This window comes from Heliconius melpomene, chromosome 5, assembly GCF_056956725.1.
Source record: "Heliconius melpomene rosina isolate 202511_hmr_F chromosome 5, ASM5695672v1, whole genome shotgun sequence".
NCBI classification, from domain to species: Eukaryota; Metazoa; Arthropoda; class Insecta; order Lepidoptera; family Nymphalidae; genus Heliconius; species Heliconius melpomene.
The window spans coordinates 3,056,633-3,074,790 of NC_140393.1; the positions used below are offsets into that span (position 1 = coordinate 3,056,633).

Consider the following 18,158-nt stretch of genomic DNA (forward strand, 5'->3'; position numbering starts at 1 on the left):
TTTGACGAGTCTAATAGATGACTCTCTAGAAAGACTTGGTTGGACTTTTATCACTTTTTTTATTTGTGTTTTTTTTTTTAATTTTATACTTCACGCTGTACCCCGCATATAGTAGGGTAGGAAGAGGAACCTAGGAACCTAATGTTAAGACACTCTGTTTTCATGGAGACACTTCCGTTCCTCACTTTTAGCCGAATTCTGGAAGCAAGTTTTGATTGATGGAAAACAAGGATTGCCTTGTTGCCAGAGCAAAGAAGTGAAAGTTCAAAATATATCATTCCCCGAGTGAGAATCGAACCCACACCTGTTGCCTCAACTTTACCTTCTTTTATTTAACATTAGCTAATGTATATTATACAATTTCCATAATTTAAATAGGAATCCAACAGAAAGCGTGGTCATATCCAACTACGATTATGGCAACACAAAGAAGAAAAACAACATCATATCTAGGAACAGCGCGGACGGCGTCACCATCATGACCATCAGAGATTCCAATGATTTTATAACTGATGTCAACGAAAAATGTATTGAAAGATAGACTGTATTTTTTTCTGTTTTTTTTAATACAAAAAATCTACAAAATATCTAGATAAATTTATTAGTTTTTTTTTATATATATATATTGTTTCTTACAACTATTAAACTTAATGAAAAACTTTCTTACATTCTATGAACATATATGTAGGTATTAAGAAAATATTTCACCGAATGTGTAATAAAAATTTTCTATGAAAATGTATTTAAATGTAATAAATATGAAAAATAAATTTTATCTGATCTTAGCGATGTTTAGTATAAAAGACATTTAAAAATATCATATAACATTACAAATGTAAATGTACATATTATTAATATTATAATAGGCTTAGTAAAAAAACGTTACAATCTTTAATAGATCAGAATAAGTAATAAATCTTACTATTATTATAGAAAAGAGAAATAAAGTTATATATTTATTATTAGTAAATATTTAAAATAAAATTGGCGTGAAAGCCTAACAAACCAACTTACCTACATACACATTTATAATAAAATATATATAAAATGTTAATACTCTCAATTATTACCAAAGATTAAGTTAATTAATTATTATTCGTTATTTAATAAATGTTTAAATTATTATAATTGTGTAAATAATAATCAACGTACATACTCTTTGTAAACTTGCACTCTAATTGTATTTAATTAACGAATGCACACACTATATGGTATACTAGTGACATACGCGCGGCTTCGCCCGCGATTATAACAATAACATATTTATTGTTATATTATAGACAAATTATATAAAATTATATAAATTGTGGCCTATGTGTTTTTCTCATATATAAGTTGTATTATTGTAAAGTTTCATCTAAATCCGTTCAGTAGTTTTTGCGTGAAAGTTGAACAAACATCCATTTTCACAAATTTTCACAATTATAATATTAGTAGGAAGGATGTATATGGTTGTTAATATTTTAACTTGTATTAAGTAAACTGTAAATAATTATATTTTATATAAGTATGGCATTTGTGTTCTAAAAGTTAAGAATTAAATAAAACCTATTTGCTATATGCCTATGCCACAAAATCTGTCTTACCCAAAATAAAACTTTTTTAATATTTTCACGCTGTATCCCGCAAAAAGCATGGTAGGCAGAGGGAACCAATTGTAAACGCACTCAGTTCCCTAATTTCTAATTACTTTTCGAGTCATTGCATTGCATGTTAAGTGGCGGATCTCTACGCCGCGCCATGTTTACTTACTAGACGGAAATGTAAGTAATTTCTTTTATACAGTCAGATACAACGCAACTGTGCCATAACCGCCTCATAAGATTTAAATATGTATTATCTATTGTAATAGAAATATATAGAAAAATATTTTTACTCGATAGCATTTATTATTGCATTCATTAAAGCAAAAATTGCTTAAAACATTTTGTTTTGCTTTTAAAAAAACCAGCAAATACGATATGTATGTTATATATATCATAAATATATTTCTTTTATATTATACTTACATTCCAATTTTAGTTCACAAATATGTTATGAAATATTAAAAAGGTATCTCTTTATTGTAATTTATCTTTCCTTTTCATATATTTTCTATTATATTTTAACTTATAAGCATAATCTTCGTAAGAAATCCTATTGTTATTCTTAGAAACAGAAATAAATGATATTAATGAAGTGTCTACAGTGTAATGAAATGAAAGCGATATCTTCAAAGGCGTTACAATGAATAATGATGCCAAATATCCTTCTGGAGTTTGTCAAATTCCAAGGCGTAGGTCAAACCTCTATAGCACTTTACAAAGGTAGGAGGAATTTACTGAAGTAATTTTGGTTTGGAGATACCAGCTTATTGGAGTTTCACGCTGAAATTAATCATTAGATGTTCATATTTCATTAAGCCAGTTTTGCATTTTTTTTATATTTTCTTACATAATTATTGTGTTTTAAAATGAAAGAAAATTTTGCATCTATTGCATAAAATTATATTTTTTTTTCTCATTCCCTGAGTGGGAATCGAATCCAAAACAGCGTTATTTACAGTTCAAAGTTCATGCTTCTGCACCATAACGACTTCAACTTAGAGATTTAATATAATTAAATTTCAGTTACCATTCTTTAGTATAATAATAAGATTATAAGTGGTAGTTCTGTATTTAAAAATGCGAAAAAAGGCATAATCAGCATAATCCTCTATAATACAGTGCTTATAAAAGTTTTCTAGTGTGTCCAGCGATACTTTAAAATTTAAAGCTTATGAACTAAGACAAAAGTGGTCATGTTTATTTTCATAAGCTTACTATAGTTTTTTACAGAAGAAAAGAGTAATTAAATATTATTTTATTTTTTTTACTTCACGCTATATTTCCCCCATAGCAGAGTTAGCAAAGATAGTTTGGGAACCTAGTGTTAAGAGACTGCGTTCCAATTAACTTGAGTGAGAATCGAACCCAAAACTCCATCACTTACATTAAATTAAATTAAATATAAAAAAAATACACAAATTATTTCGTTATAAATACACCAATTAAACATTGTTGTAATTACATATACGAATAAGTGTTAAGATATCTATATATGTGTATAAATATGCTAAGTTATTTAAAAATCGACGTATTATTTATTTTGCTGTATATGAATGTAAATGTTATTTTATAATAAAAATCATTAAAATGAGAGTTATATTATTATTTCAAATATCTTCCTTCCAATGTGTACAGTTTTAATATCTGAAATTTATCCAAAACTAAATATTTCATTTCCTCGAGTAGGAATTGAACCTGTCGCAATTAGAGTCACACGCTCTTGCCCCTGCGGCACGACTGACCTCAAATGCCTTGACTGCCTGACTGCTTATAGATAGATGCTTATTCTAAAAACTGATAAGATAGAGTGCATAAACTAGACAGGACTTTTATATAAAAATAATAAAAGATCTTAGGAGCGGTAGCCCTTACGGCGAAACACTGTCATACCATGTCAGAAATGGTTGATTTTCTCGTATTCGTTTTACCTTCATTATTAATAAATCCTCTCAATGTAAGGAAGAATATCCCCTCTATGGAGGGAAGCCAGTGTTAAGACACTCTGTTCCCCATTTTCCGCCGAATTCTGAAGGCATTGCGTGTAGTGAGGTGGAACTCCACGCCGCGCTTTGCCTCGACACCAGAGCGATGAAATTAAAATATAATTTTAAATAAAATAAATATATCAATTTTATTTAAATCAATTACATATAAAAACATAAGTAACATAAAAAAACGTAATATTATTTATAATATGTGTACGAGCAAGCGCGTACATGTAGCGCTTAGCTTAGCATTTCTTTAATATGACCTAAATTACGCAATTCCAATATTTTAATTATAATACGTTAGTTCATCGCTTTCGGTCATTAAGAGTACCGCGCGTGGCTCAATACATTTTTGCATTTAATTCATTCTACTTTTAGATGCATTAATATTATATATTTATCATAGAAAACTGTTTTATTTATAAACACTCGTACGGCATCCCGTACATATTGGTCCTTCGAGCCTATAGAAAAACGGAACCCTTGTACATCCGCGTGTGTGCGGTTCCGTGTACCGGTGTACCTGTAGAGACACAGTGCATTAACTATAAGTGACTTTCGTGTACTACGTGTACTGTTCGATCAAGAAGAATAGTGAGTAGTATTCGACCCTTGCTGTGACATTAAGAGTTCCAGTGAGAATCGCCTGAACACCAAGGATTCAGGCGCAGATTTCAAGTAAGATCTGTCCATTTAGTTTATATTATTTCTCTCAACGATGTCGTCGGTGGCTGATATTTTGGCTAACCAAAAGCAGCTGGCATCGGCCATAGAAAATGTATATACAAATTTTAAGAAAGACGGCGCAAGTAGAAGGACTCCCGAGTACATAAAAAAGAGGTTGGACCTTCTAGAAAGCTATTGGTTCGAGTATGAGACTAACTTTACGAGACTATCGAATAAGGAGTTAGAGATTCACACTCGTGATGCTATTGCTAAGGATCTGGAGAGGATGAAAGAGAGGTATGATATTATTAAGATTCATATCCAGAGCTGTGACATTACAACTGGAGAGAAACCACAATCTCCCCTCGGTAAACCTCCCACTTTCCCACTGAAAACACAAGAGTCTAATCCACAACCGAGCAGCAGTAGGGCTGCTCTACAACACTCATATACGGATAGCAAAACCGTGGACATGCTGAGAAAGCAGCAAAGTAATTTCAAGGCCTTCCATCGGACAGTGGAAGGTATAACTTTAGATTTAATAAGCGAGAGATGGGAGTTAGAAGATCTGCTTCGCACGATTCAGTCCCGCTGGTCCGTTATCGACACCCTGCACTGGGAGCTAGATGGCGAGCTGAACGGATCGAACGAGGAGTACGAGAGTACATTCTTAGCGTATGAAAATAAGTACCAGGCCGTCAAAAAGGCCATTAATAAAAAGATATGGTCCGTAGCCCATATTGTAAAATCCACCCCTCAGTTGGAAATTCCTGCGTTTAGCGGAAACTATAATAACTGGGTTTCATTCAAGGACTGGTTCAGTGAGAGTATCCATAAAAATAATGCCATGTCTGACGCACAGAAGATGCAGTATCTCAAGTCCAAAGTAAGAGGAGAAGCTGAGAGACTCATCCAACATTTAAATATAACAGCAGATAATTATATAGTTTGCTGGGAGATATTAAATCAAAGATACAATAACAAAAGACTTATTTTTCAATCATATTTGAACACGCTCATGAGTATGCCTATAATGCAACAACAGTCAGTCGCTCAAATTAAAAAAATGCATGACACAACACAAGAATGTCTCAATGCAATAAAAAATTTAGGGGTGGACATTAGTTCCTGGGACCCTATAATTGTATATTTATTAACTCAAAAATTAGATACCGCATCTTATACAGATTATATGCAAACGGTAAATAACCCGCGCGAATTGCCATCCCTTAAAGAATATTTGCAGTATTTAGAAGCTAAATTTATTTCATTAGAGTCGTCGCATAGGAAACAAGACAACGCTATGCACAAAAATATCGTCAGTAATAAAAATCAATATCCTAGTACTCAGCTTAACAAATCGTATTATCATAAAACATCCTTAAATAATAGTAAAGTAATTTCACCAGTTCTCAATAATAAAAGTAATATCATGTCAATATATAGGTGTTCATTGTGTCGCAATAATGATCACGGAATCTATTACTGTCAGAAATTTCTAGAGATGCTACCTAGCGATAGGCTAAAAACTGCAAATAAATTAAATTTATGTATAAGTTGTTTATCGAATCATCAGGGTAAGCAATGTAAGTCAAATAAAGCTTGTCGCGAGTGCAATAAGGCACACAATCGACTTCTACATGAAGCATTTATGCAATCGCAATACACGCGCGCATCGACGGAAGTCGGTCATAGCGGTGAGGGCACGGGCGTGCGCGGGGGCAACTCTGCTTATACAAGGGAAAATGCCAGCGCAGAAAAACAACTTCCACGTAACTCACACGTGTCAGTTCAGGAGGATCCAAACGAGATCCTACTCCCTACTACAATGTTAAAGGTGCAAGCCGCTAATGGTTCTTTCTGTATCTTGCGGGCACTGCTAGACCAGGGCTCACAAACTAGTATTATTACAGAGCACGCAGCACAGACCCTGAAAATCCCGCGGCAACGGTGTAAGGGGGTTATTTCAGGTGTCGGCGATAAGGAAAGCAATAGTAAGGGTATGGTCACACTACATTGTTCATCTTTAGTAAGCGATTTTTCCTTTGAAACCGACGCGCTAATAATGAAACAGCTTATTAAAAACTTACCCAGTTGTACATTAGAAAAATCGAACTGGTCATACCTGGATCACATTACACTGGCGGACCCGGAGTTCTATAAAAGTCGCCCGGTAGATATTTTATTAGGCGCAGATATATATTCTATTGTTATTATGGATGGAATATGCAGGGTAAATTCGACCTTACCGACCGCTCAACAAACGCAACTTGGTTGGATTTTGAGTGGCAATACAAAAACTTTTCATTGCAATGTAGTTTTACATAACCTCGAAGAAATACCAAAATTTTGGGAAATTGAGGACCTTTCGGAAAAGTCTGACTTATCTTTGGAAGACAAAGGGTGTATGGAATTGTACCAGTCAACTACAAAAAGGCGAGATGACGGGCGCTACGAAGTCAGGTTGCCACTGAAACCCGAGTACCAGGAAAAATTAGGGAATTCTAAACCAAAGGCAATAGCTCAATTTTATAATTTAGAAAGAAAACTTCAATTAAATACATCAATTAAAAATGATTATTCGCAATTCATTCAAGAATATTTGTCGCTCGGACATATGACACCCGCGGCTGTTGACCGTAAAGCATTCCTTAGATGTTATTTACCTCACCATTGTGTCACCCGAAACGATTCGACGACAACAAAATTACGCGTTGTATTTAATGCATCGAGTAAAACGTCATCAGGCTTAAGTTTAAATGACGTTATGTTGCGGGGACCGAATCTTCCACAAGATTTAATGGATCTTATTCTTAAGTGGCGACAATTTAAATATGCATTTACTGCCGATATTGAAAAGATGTTTAGGCAAATATGGGTTAGTAATAAAGATCAGAATTTGCAAATGATTCTGTGGAGAGATAATCCAAATAAAAAGTTACTTGAATATCACTTAGCTACGATTTCATATGGAACTAAAGCGGCTCCATTCCTTGCAATGATGACGCTTAAACGATTAGCTCACGACGAGAGGCCGAACTTTCAAGATAGTTTAGCGCCTAGCGTACTAGAGGAATCCTTTTACATGGATGACCTCATTCATGGGGCCCACTCGCTTCAAGCTGCCAAACAGCTACAAACAGATATGAATAAATTATTGAAGAAGGGTGGTTTTCACTTAAGAAAATGGAAATCAAACTCGCCTGAGCTACTTAAGCACGTCAACGTACCTATTCAACCACAAAATCTCTTCGACTTCAAGCAAGTGGAGTCAACGAAGACCTTAGGGCTTGGGTGGGACCCGCAGACCGATAACTTTACATTTCAGTCGCAACTACTTACAACATCCAAGCTTACGAAAAGAACGCTTTTATCGGAGATATCTAAGATCTTTGATCCGCTAGGTTGGCTCTCTCCTCTCACTACAAAGCTTAAGATATTGTTTCAAGACGTTTGGAGGGAAGATCTTGCATGGGATCAACTGGTACCACAACACATAGCTGAAGAATGGTACAAAATTAAACAAGATATCGATTCAATAAGCCAGTGTCAAGTACCAAGGTGGCTGCAAAGTCACGAGGGTGATATCATAGAACTGCATGGCTTTTGTGATGCAAGTACTAAAGCTTACAGTTCTGTCGTATTTTGTAAGATAACACGTTATAATAATTCCACAGTAGTTTTAGTGGCAGGGAAAACAAAATTAGTGCCACTAAGTCAAAAATGCTCACTGCCTCGGTTAGAACTGTGTGGCGCAGTATTACTGTCAAAATTAATGGCAAAAATTAGAAAATGCCTCGTCCACTATAATATCACCGTTCATGGTTGGGTGGACTCGATGGTCGTCCTAGGCTGGCTCTACGGCCAGGTCGACAGATGGAAGCCTTTCGTGGCGAACCGTGTGAAACAAATCACAGAGTCGATGCCGGCTACCTCTTGGCGATATGTAGCATCTAAAGAGAACCCAGCTGACTGCGCGAGCCGAGGACTTATGGCCTCTCAACTTCGAGAACATAACTTATGGTGGCATGGACCGGCATGGCTACCAACCTACATACCTGAAAAGGAAAATAAACAAAAATATATTACAAATCAAGACATAAAAACTAATAAGCAAGTTAATGTTTTATTAAGCGGTAGCGAAATTATTAAGCAAATAATTGAAAAGCAAACTTCACTGACTAAAGCTATAAGAATTTTGGCGTGGATATTAAGATTCACTACAAAAAATAAAAAACAAAGTTATTTAAGCATACTAGAGGTAAATAGGGCTAGGAATTTAATTATAAAAAATTGTCAGATTGAAAGCTTTTCACAAGAAATACATAGTCTAAAGATAGGAAAAGCTGTGAGCAGAGATAGCAAAATATTTAGTTTAAATCCTATAATAGATGAAAACGACATCTTACGAGTCGGCGGCAGGCTTAGGCATGCGAACATCGATCCTGAGATGAAGCATCCTGCCATCATACCCTGTAACACGAGATTAGCGGAACTCATTATCGACCAAGCACATGAGCTTACTTACCATGGGGGTGCGCGACTAACAACCGCGATAATTCGGCGCAAATACTGGCTTATAGGTGGCAATAACGCTACGAAGAAGCGGCTTCGCATGTGCGTTAAGTGTAGGCGGCATAGTCCTGACCTTCAGCAACAGATAATGGGAGATTTGCCCTCGGCGCGCACAAACCCGTCACGCCCATTCTTTCATTGCGGTATTGATTACACTGGGCACGTAAACGTCAAATCCAGCAAGGGTCGTGGTATTAAGACCACGAAGGGATATATAGCAGTGTTTGTGTGTATGGCGACCAAGGCTGTACACTTGGAACTCGTCTCTGACTTATCAACGCCTGCTTTCATTGCGGCGTTGCGCAGGATGATAGCCAGAAGAGGCGTTCCGGGTCACATATACAGTGATCAAGGAAAAAATTTCATTGGAGCAAATAACGTATTAAGACAACAGTTGACAGAGCTTCAAGAAAGTCAAGAATTTAAGGTTGAAATTGTAGATATGGGTATCGAATGGCATCATAATTGCCCCTCTTGGCCATCCGCAGGTGGACTGTGGGAGGCTGCAGTTAAGTCTCTGAAACACCATCTGAAAAGAGTTATTGGTGAACAAAACTTGACGTTCGAAGAGTTCACTACACTGCTCGCTCAATTAGAGGGATGTTTGAACTCGCGCCCGCTCTGCCCCTTAACCGAAGACCCTGATGATTTGAATTTTTTAACTCCCTCACACTTTTTAAGTAGCGGTCCTATTCTAACTTTATATGACACAGAGACAGACCTTAGAACTAGGTGGCATCTCAACCAAAAAATATTGAATGATATATGGAATAGGTGGCGCCAGGAATATTTATCTTCCCTTACCGCTCGTAGTAAATGGAGGGAGCCTAAATCTAATATAAAAATAGACGATATTGTCATCATTAAGGAAGACAATCTCCCGCCGGGGAAATGGGCCTTAGGTCGCGTAGTAGAGCTACACCCCGGCAGTGACGGCTACGTAAGAGTCGTGACGCTTAAAACCAAAAACGGGTTCATGAAAAGGCCAGTTATAAAATTAGGTAGGCTTCCCGTAAATAAAGAACAAAATTCTATTAAATCTGTAACAAAAAATAAAACCGTTAGCTTTGCCTCAGTAGCACTTTCTTTATTATTATTTTTTATAAATATACCACTAGGTCAGTCCTTTTATAATATAAATCCCTTACCAAGTAACAATAGTATTTATTTCGACCATATTAAAGACATGCAAATAATTAGAGACGACTGGCGGTTGGTAGTGTATTACGATACTCAACCGTATTCAGAAGGCATTAAGGCTCTTGGGAAATACATAAAGTACCTGGAGAATATTTGTGAAAAAATACAATCAGGATCACATTGCGACGGCGTCTTATTGCAGCTACGGCATGAGGTGAGCGAACTGCAATACTACACCAACCTGTTAATGACGCACAATGTAAACAATAACGTACGTCACAAGCGCGGACTTATAAATGGTGTCGGATATATTGCAAACAGCTTGTTTGGGGTTTTAGATGACAGTTTCGCCCAAAAATATGAGAGCGACATAGACCTAATAAGAAAAAATCAAAATCACTTAGCTCTGCTATGGAAGAATCAGACGTCCGTGGTAGAAGCAGAGTTTAATCTACTAAAACGCACTGAGAAAGTCATCGATGAAAATCATAAGTTAATTCATAAGAAACTGAACGCCATAGAAGGAGCCATTAATCAAGTAAACATAGAAATTCAAAATACGTCACTCGTTAATGACTTTTTGGCAACTTCTATGATAACAAATAACTTAATATTTAGCCTCAATAATATTCAGAAAACACTTCTAGATGCTGTAACTAATATTTATAATGGGAAATTTAACTTTCATCTTCTCACACCCGACCAACTGAGGCACGAACTGGTAGTTATCTCCGAGCAGCTTCCTAAGGAATTGTCGCTGCCGATTAAAACGTCTGAAAGTCTATCAGAAATTTATAATTTATTGCAAGTTCGTACAAAGGTGACTGGCAGATTTATTATATTTGAGATAATGATTCCCCTAATGGATGACAACGTTTATGAAATATTAAAAATTTTCCCCATACCGCACCGCGTAGATACCAACAATGAGGTAGTTGTGGTGCCGGTGGCCGACTACGTGGCCGTCAATCTGAAGCATGACTCTTTCTTACAGCTTACGGAATGGGATTTAAAATTATGCTTACAGAGAAACTCTGAGGTAATATTATGCCACCTTAGAAAATCTATTCGTGTTATTAAAGATGAATATAGTTTTTGTAAAACGATGCCAAAGGAAAGAAAATGCAAAACAATAATTTCCACTTGCAAGAACAGATGGCTGGAGTTGAGCAGCCTAAACAAATATATCTTCTTTTGTTGTGAACCTTGTCATATGAGACTTGTATGTGACGATCAAATTACGCCACTACAATTAATTAATTCTGGATTTTTCACCGTCGATGGAGGATGTACTATCAAGTTTTCTGAGTTCCTTTCTGTCTCACATAGTCAAAGGGAGAGCAAAGTCAATATATCCTCTATCATACCACCAATCAAAATATCACAGATTAATCATATAATAAACATCTCCTTACCGAGTGCTTCTACAAATGATATCTCTGACTTATCTCGTAACTACACCGTTCAGCTTCAAGATATTCAAAGAAATATTGAATTAATGAAACATACCGAACCCTTAGCAGAAATGTCTTTTCACGACGTTCACCACTATGCAGCGATATACATATTATTCGCTTTAGTGGGCCTCGGGGGAGCAGTATGGGTGTACTATTGCAGCAGAAGGCGAGCGCAATGGGCGCTGGAGCGAGGGCCACAGGCGGCCCCGACCCAAGAGGCGCCCGCGCCGACTCAGTCTACAGTGCAACCAGTTCAGTGTAGTGAAGTGGTAGATGTTAGCAATATAAGTGCAAGTGTATTAGTGAAAGAGACACCTAGATTTAGTGTTCCCGAGGGATATTTGAACACTTCTCTAGTATAAGTTATATGTTAAGGAAAAAATGTAATCATCTTGTAATCATTATTACTAATCACGGGGTTCATGGTAGTTAAGCAATTTTGTAATAATCACCTTGTTATCATCGCAGCATCTCATCTCTTCTACTAACCCTCATCTTTCCCGCCCGGGAATATGTACGAGCAAGCGCGTACATGTAGCGCTTAGCTTAGCATTTCTTTAATATGACCTAAATTACGCAATTCCAATATTTTAATTATAATACGTTAGTTCATCGCTTTCGGTCATTAAGAGTACCGCGCGTGGCTCAATACATTTTTGCATTTAATTCATTCTACTTTTAGATGCATTAATATTATATATTTATCATAGAAAACTGTTTTATTTATAAACACTCGTACGGCATCCCGTACAATATGTATATGAAAATATTAGTCTCATACGTCAAGGCTTGCAAGACTTGACTTAAGAGTTGGCAAGTTCAAAGAGATGAGTATTAAATTTGGTACAATCTCGTAACCTGTCATATCCATTTATAGTAGTACAAACGATGTTCTTCTAAGTATGAGAAGTTGATTTACACAGTTATAAAATAAATATTTAAGATTTTTCTTTAAATATACTTATGTAATATTTGTAGTTTCGATGTACCAATTGGCGTAAGTTACTTTTTTTATCAGGTTCACGCTGTATCCCGCACACAGAAGAGTTGAAAGAGGGATCCTAGTGTTAAAACACTCCGTTCCCCACTTTCCGCCAAATTCTGGACGCATTGTGCGTCGAGTGGTGGGATTCAACGCCACGCTTTGCCTCCCGCAGCAGAGGGATTAAATAAAAAAATAAATTTAAAATAAATATTTATTCAAGTGGGGATCGAACCCACAATCAGTTGCGTTTACAGGCACACACTTGTACCCTTGCGCCACAACCGGCCTCAAAGCCACGCTCGTTTTGTAGTCATTGGTTTCCCAAGTTTCCATTATAGCCGTACATCGCTATATCGAAAGGTTTTTATCTACCTTCTACAAGAATTATCAAAAATGGCAAAATTATCTCTGTCTTCTGTCTTGTTTCTGCTATCGGTATAAAATTACCGTTAAAACTGTCTCTGTCCATCGTAGACAAATGTAAAAACTCTACTGAAGTTTGTCGGTTGCGGCAACGCGCGTTCTACGTGAGCAAAAGTTTTACGCGCGTTAAACGCTTGTCATGTGAACTTGCTCTAAACTTGTTCTTTCTTGTAATTTAGTATCTGATAATTAATTATGTCAATACAAAAAATGTAAATGCTAACCAAACGATAACACAGAGTCGTATAAAACAATACACTGATTTCACAAGTAAGAAGAATGACTTTTAAAATAAATATTTATACTAGCATATTTCAGCGTCTTCATTCTTTTATTTGCTTATCAAATAACCCAATGATTCAATTTGAAGGACAGGAAAATACATATTGGACTTTTGATATTGAATGTTACAAAGAATGTTGAAATTTTAATCTATTGTAATAATTCCGTCACCCGTTCAGGTAGTTCACAATTTCCATTGAATTCTGGGGGCGTTGCGTGGTGAGTGGCGGAACTTAACGCCTCGTTTTACTTCGACACCTTAATGACGAAATGAAAATAATTAATATTTAATTTTCTCGAGTGGGAATCGAATCCACGACCTTCACGCTGTATCCCCCACACAGCAGGGTAGGCAGAGGGAACCTAGTGCTAAGACACTCCGTTCCCAACTTTCTGCCGAATTCTGGAGGCATTGCGTGTTGAGTGGCAGAACTTAACGCCGCGCTTTGCCTCGACACCAGAGCGAAGAAATGGAAATATAAACGTATATATATATTTTACTTTCTCGAGTGGGGATCGAACCCAAAACCGTCGCGATACAGTCACACCCTTGTGCCGCTGCGCCACGACTGCCTAACCTCTAAGTACTGTATAATCAGCTAATAATTAAACTTCCTAGCTTTGAAGTTTTATTTAAAACAAACAAATCTAAATTTATATCATTCAAATACCCCTAAATACGTTAAATCTTAACAAGAAACAGGATTCAGTAAAATGATCTCAAGAGAAATATCATCGACCAGAATCAGTTTTAGTATGGACATAAAATTATTTAGAGTTAAATAATGCTTCTGGGATTACCTTTACATTACCAAGTACTGATATGTTTATCTTAGTAATAAGATGCTTGCCCGAATTAATAAATATATATATATATATATATATATATAAATGCTATAAAATAGCTACTTGTATAACATTTATTGCTTTAATAAATCAGTGGTAATAATTATATAAACTGCAGGTTAGATTACTTTATTTCTTCAGTTTCACGCTGTATCACGCACGTAGCAGGGTCCTCTGAATTCTTGAAGCGTGTTAATTAATTAATTAATTTATAAACTGAAATTATTTTAATGTACGAGTATATTCTATTCTCTGTATTCACTGTGACAAGAGCCTGATGTCCTATCTAAGTGTGGGTGGTGGTGGTAAGTAAGGAGACAAGTCTCCTTTCTCAACCAAACTAAATTTGAAATGTTCTTACTAATACCACATTCGAAATGCATTCTAGGAATGAAGTGTTACTAGCTTTAGACTACTTTGGATTTCTCAGTTATATAAACCAAATTAAATCAGTATTACGCCGCACCCTGCCTAGAGCAGGGTAGGCAGAGGGAACCTAGTGTCAAAACACTCCGTTCCCCATTTCGCCAAATTTTTCCAGGCGTTGCGAGTGTGTATGTGTTGAACTCAACGCCACGCTTTTGCCTTGATGGGCATCAAAATAAAAATATTAATAAAGAACAATTTACTCCACCTGGTGGACATCGAACCCAAAACCGCCGCGTTACAGTCTCACGCTCTTCTGCCTCTTTGCCACGACGCGACGGTCTCCACGCTATTATGTATTTTAATTTGTAATGTAAAATTAGCAATGAAATATTATAATTAAGAAAGACTTAAAACGATTTTTAATAAAATTTTATACATACTATTCATATTTAATATGCCTGTATTTAAATGTTGTTTAATTTTTGTTTAAGATCCGTTTCCAAACTTTTGGCCGAATTTTCGACGCATTGGTTTCGAGTTATGAAAGGTTCAACGCGACGCGAGCCTTTCTCTACATCTAAATAAACATAATGGAAACATAACTAAATATTATTAACATACGAACTTATTAATTTATTAACGTTGCTAACTGTTTTTTCCTTCCCGTTGGCGCTCCGAGAAAACTTATCTCAAGTTACACTTTCTAAATATATACGAGTACATTTGCCTCTTAGTTCTGGTATAAGTAATAATAATATCTCATAAATCAAATAAGGGTTCAATTCTCACCTAAAGAAATTATATAATTGATATTTTCATTTCCTCGCTCCGGTAACCAGGCAAAGCGCGGCGTGAAATTCCGCTACTTAACACGCAATGCCTTTGTTCACCGGAAAGTAGGGAACGGAAGTATCTAACAATAGGTTCCCAGGTTCCCTCTGCCTACCCTGCTTTCTAGGATACACTGTGAAGCTGAAAAATAAAAAACGCTTTTAATAAAACATGTGGCAAGCTCAAGAGTAATATTTAGTTAATGAAACAAGTTTGAGAGTTCATTTCAAAATGTAATTTTTTGTTTCAGTTTAAATAATTTAGTTTGTTTTCTTTTCTACACACATATTTTCAAATTAAATTTTATCTATTTTAAACGTTTATTAAAGTTTTGTATTATAATATAATTTCGTAAATATTTATAGATTTATTCTAAGCAAAATTTTAAATGTTTTTAAATTTTTTAAGTATCATTCAAACGTTGAGAAAATTCGAACTCAGATCCAAAATTATGAATGTTACTAACAGAAAAAAAAATTGACTATTACAGTTCTATGATTTCACATATCTGCAAATATTATTGTATAATACCTTCAACCTATAACAACGATTGAAATTATTTATAAACTTAGTGTTTTTTTTTCTTTATTTCATTTCCTCGAGTGGAAATCAAACCCAAAACCTATCACCACGACTCGTCTTAAATGGTTACTTGATGAATTGTAAATCCACACACGGTCCTTTTTTTACCCTTATCCTTCATTTTACTATTATATTATCAGCTCGACACTCTCATAGGAATTTTGGGGACTTTCGCATCATTTAATTTCTTTATGAAATATTTGCTTTAGCGTATAAGTTTTTGGTACAATGTGTCTCTTTAATGTTCAATTTAGCGTAGAAGTTTTGTTATTTTCATATACAATAGTATATTTTTAACCGACTTCAGACAAAGAAGAGGTTTTAAACATTTTGGACGTATTTATCCAGAATTGGAAGTAGAAAGAACAAAAATATATCACCATAGATTGATAGCAATCGTTAGCGTATATCATTATGCAAGATAAATGTATAAAAGATCTCCTCTCCTCTGTCTACCCTGCTATGTGTGGGATACAGCATGGAACTAAAAAAAATCCAGCAGTTATCTATCTATCCATGTACGTGATAAATCTGGTGATTCTTATTGACTTGTGAGGAAATTATAATTTATTTAAAATTGTCGTATCCTAAATCCTAAATTAATATTTCAAACGGTGATCCACCGTTCCACAATAGCGTGGGCGTGGAAGGAAGTTTCTACGAAACCAGGTCCAGGTCCAGGTAGTGTGGAAGGTATATGAGTTTACTAACGGACGCGCGCAGCTTCGCTTACGTATTTAGGGATGAATTCTAAAAAACGACGAAACATGTGTTCAATGAAATATTTTTAAGAGTCTAAATTTCAAATTTTATAAAAATCGGTGGCGATTTAAAGATTTTTCCATACAAACTTTCAATCCCTTATTTGCACCCTTAGGGGGTGAATTCTAGAAAACCATGAAACACATGTTCAATTAAATATTTTTAAGAGTTTAAATTTAAAATTTTATAATAATCCATGGCGTTTTAAAGATTTTTCCATACAAATATTCAACCCCTTATTTGCACCCTTAGGGGAAGAATTCTAGAAAACGATGCAACACGTATTCAATTAACTTTTAAAAATATAAATTTCAAATTTTTTAAAAATCGGTGACGATTTAAATTTTTTTCCATACAAACTTTCAACCAATATTTCACCCCTTTAGGGTTAAAATTCTTCAAAATCCCTTCTTAGTGGATGTCCAGATTACAAAAGTAAACATCTGTTCAAATTTCACGTTTCTACCATCAGCGGTTACGGCTGTGCGTGCGTCTTACCTCAGTCAGTGAGGACAAGTCCTTTTATATATATATAGATAATCCTTCAGAACTGTCCCCATAATAAATGCTGTAGAGAATGCACACCATGGAGACATCTTTACTCGAAACCAGTATCCAGACTTTCACAGAAAATTAGTTAAGTGTCCTATAATAAAAAAACGAGTACTCAAGTAAAAATTAGAGCTCTGCTACCTATTAAGAAAACCACTGTATAAACCAATAGCTATTTCTAATCTAATGCCGAATATATATTGTCATATATTCTACACAAACTAAAACCAATATTCAGATGTTCGAATATTTTAATAGTAAATACTATATAGAAATCCGATATCGTAAAATACCAGTATAGGGATTTGTGGTTAGAATTCGAGCTTGTGAGGCGCGTCATTTCCGTCTAATACCAAAGATGGAGTTCCTGTAGTTCCGTTGCACACAAAGAGGGAAAGAGTACTTCAAAGTTTGAGAAGAATATAGTACACGCTTTTGTATTTACTTTTTCTTGAAAATAAAACAATTTCTCGATACTTTTCTAATAAGTAGTTGTTTTGAAAGTATATTATGTTAAAAATTTACTAGGATGAATATTATTTATTTTATTTTTTTTCTTGGCATAATCTGATCGAGGACTCTTTACTCTCTCTACATCTATAAGAATCGAAAGTCGATAATTATTTTCACTAAGGTCGTAAGTTCTGATATTTCTAATTAATAAAATAATATTTTTAAATTAGTAAATAATAAAATGGTAAAGAACGAAATTAGTTAGGAGCGGCCATTTCGAAATATGTTAATGATGTGATCTGAATATAAAGCCTTATTAAATTTACAACTTAGCCCGGACAGGGCTACTCGAGCAGTCATGATTCAACCCCCCGGAGTTTTATATTTTTGTAATAAATTAATTATTTAAATGTGTTTTTATAGCACCAGTAATTGTTAATTCACAACATGTAAAAAGTATAATATAAGACTCTTGGGACTTGTGAAATTTTGTAATTATTACTAACGTACGTGTTTTAATTATTATATTTTTGATATCGAAAATTTTTGAGTTTCTATTTTAACATATTTTTTTATCTGGTCTACGAGGTTTTACTTGGCTCTATTGTTATGTAGTTGGAACCTATCTATCTTAAATGTAACTGAAGTGAGTTCTAATCTT

At 35.1% G+C, this 18,158-nt stretch overlaps 1 protein-coding gene across 1 annotated transcript in view; it reads left to right on the plus strand.

Annotated features, from left to right (window-relative positions):
• Nucleotides 1-3,179, plus strand: part of LOC146538909 (neuropeptide CCHamide-2 receptor-like) — a 52,710-nt gene extending 49,531 nt beyond the window's left edge. The window contains exon 8 of the mRNA XM_085185678.1: nt 379-3,179. Within this exon, the coding sequence (XP_085041804.1) occupies nt 379-541 (163 nt within the window). The 3' untranslated portion in view covers nt 542-3,179. The remainder of the gene's footprint in view (nt 1-378) is intronic.
• Nucleotides 3,180-18,158: the final 14,979 nt, after the last annotated feature.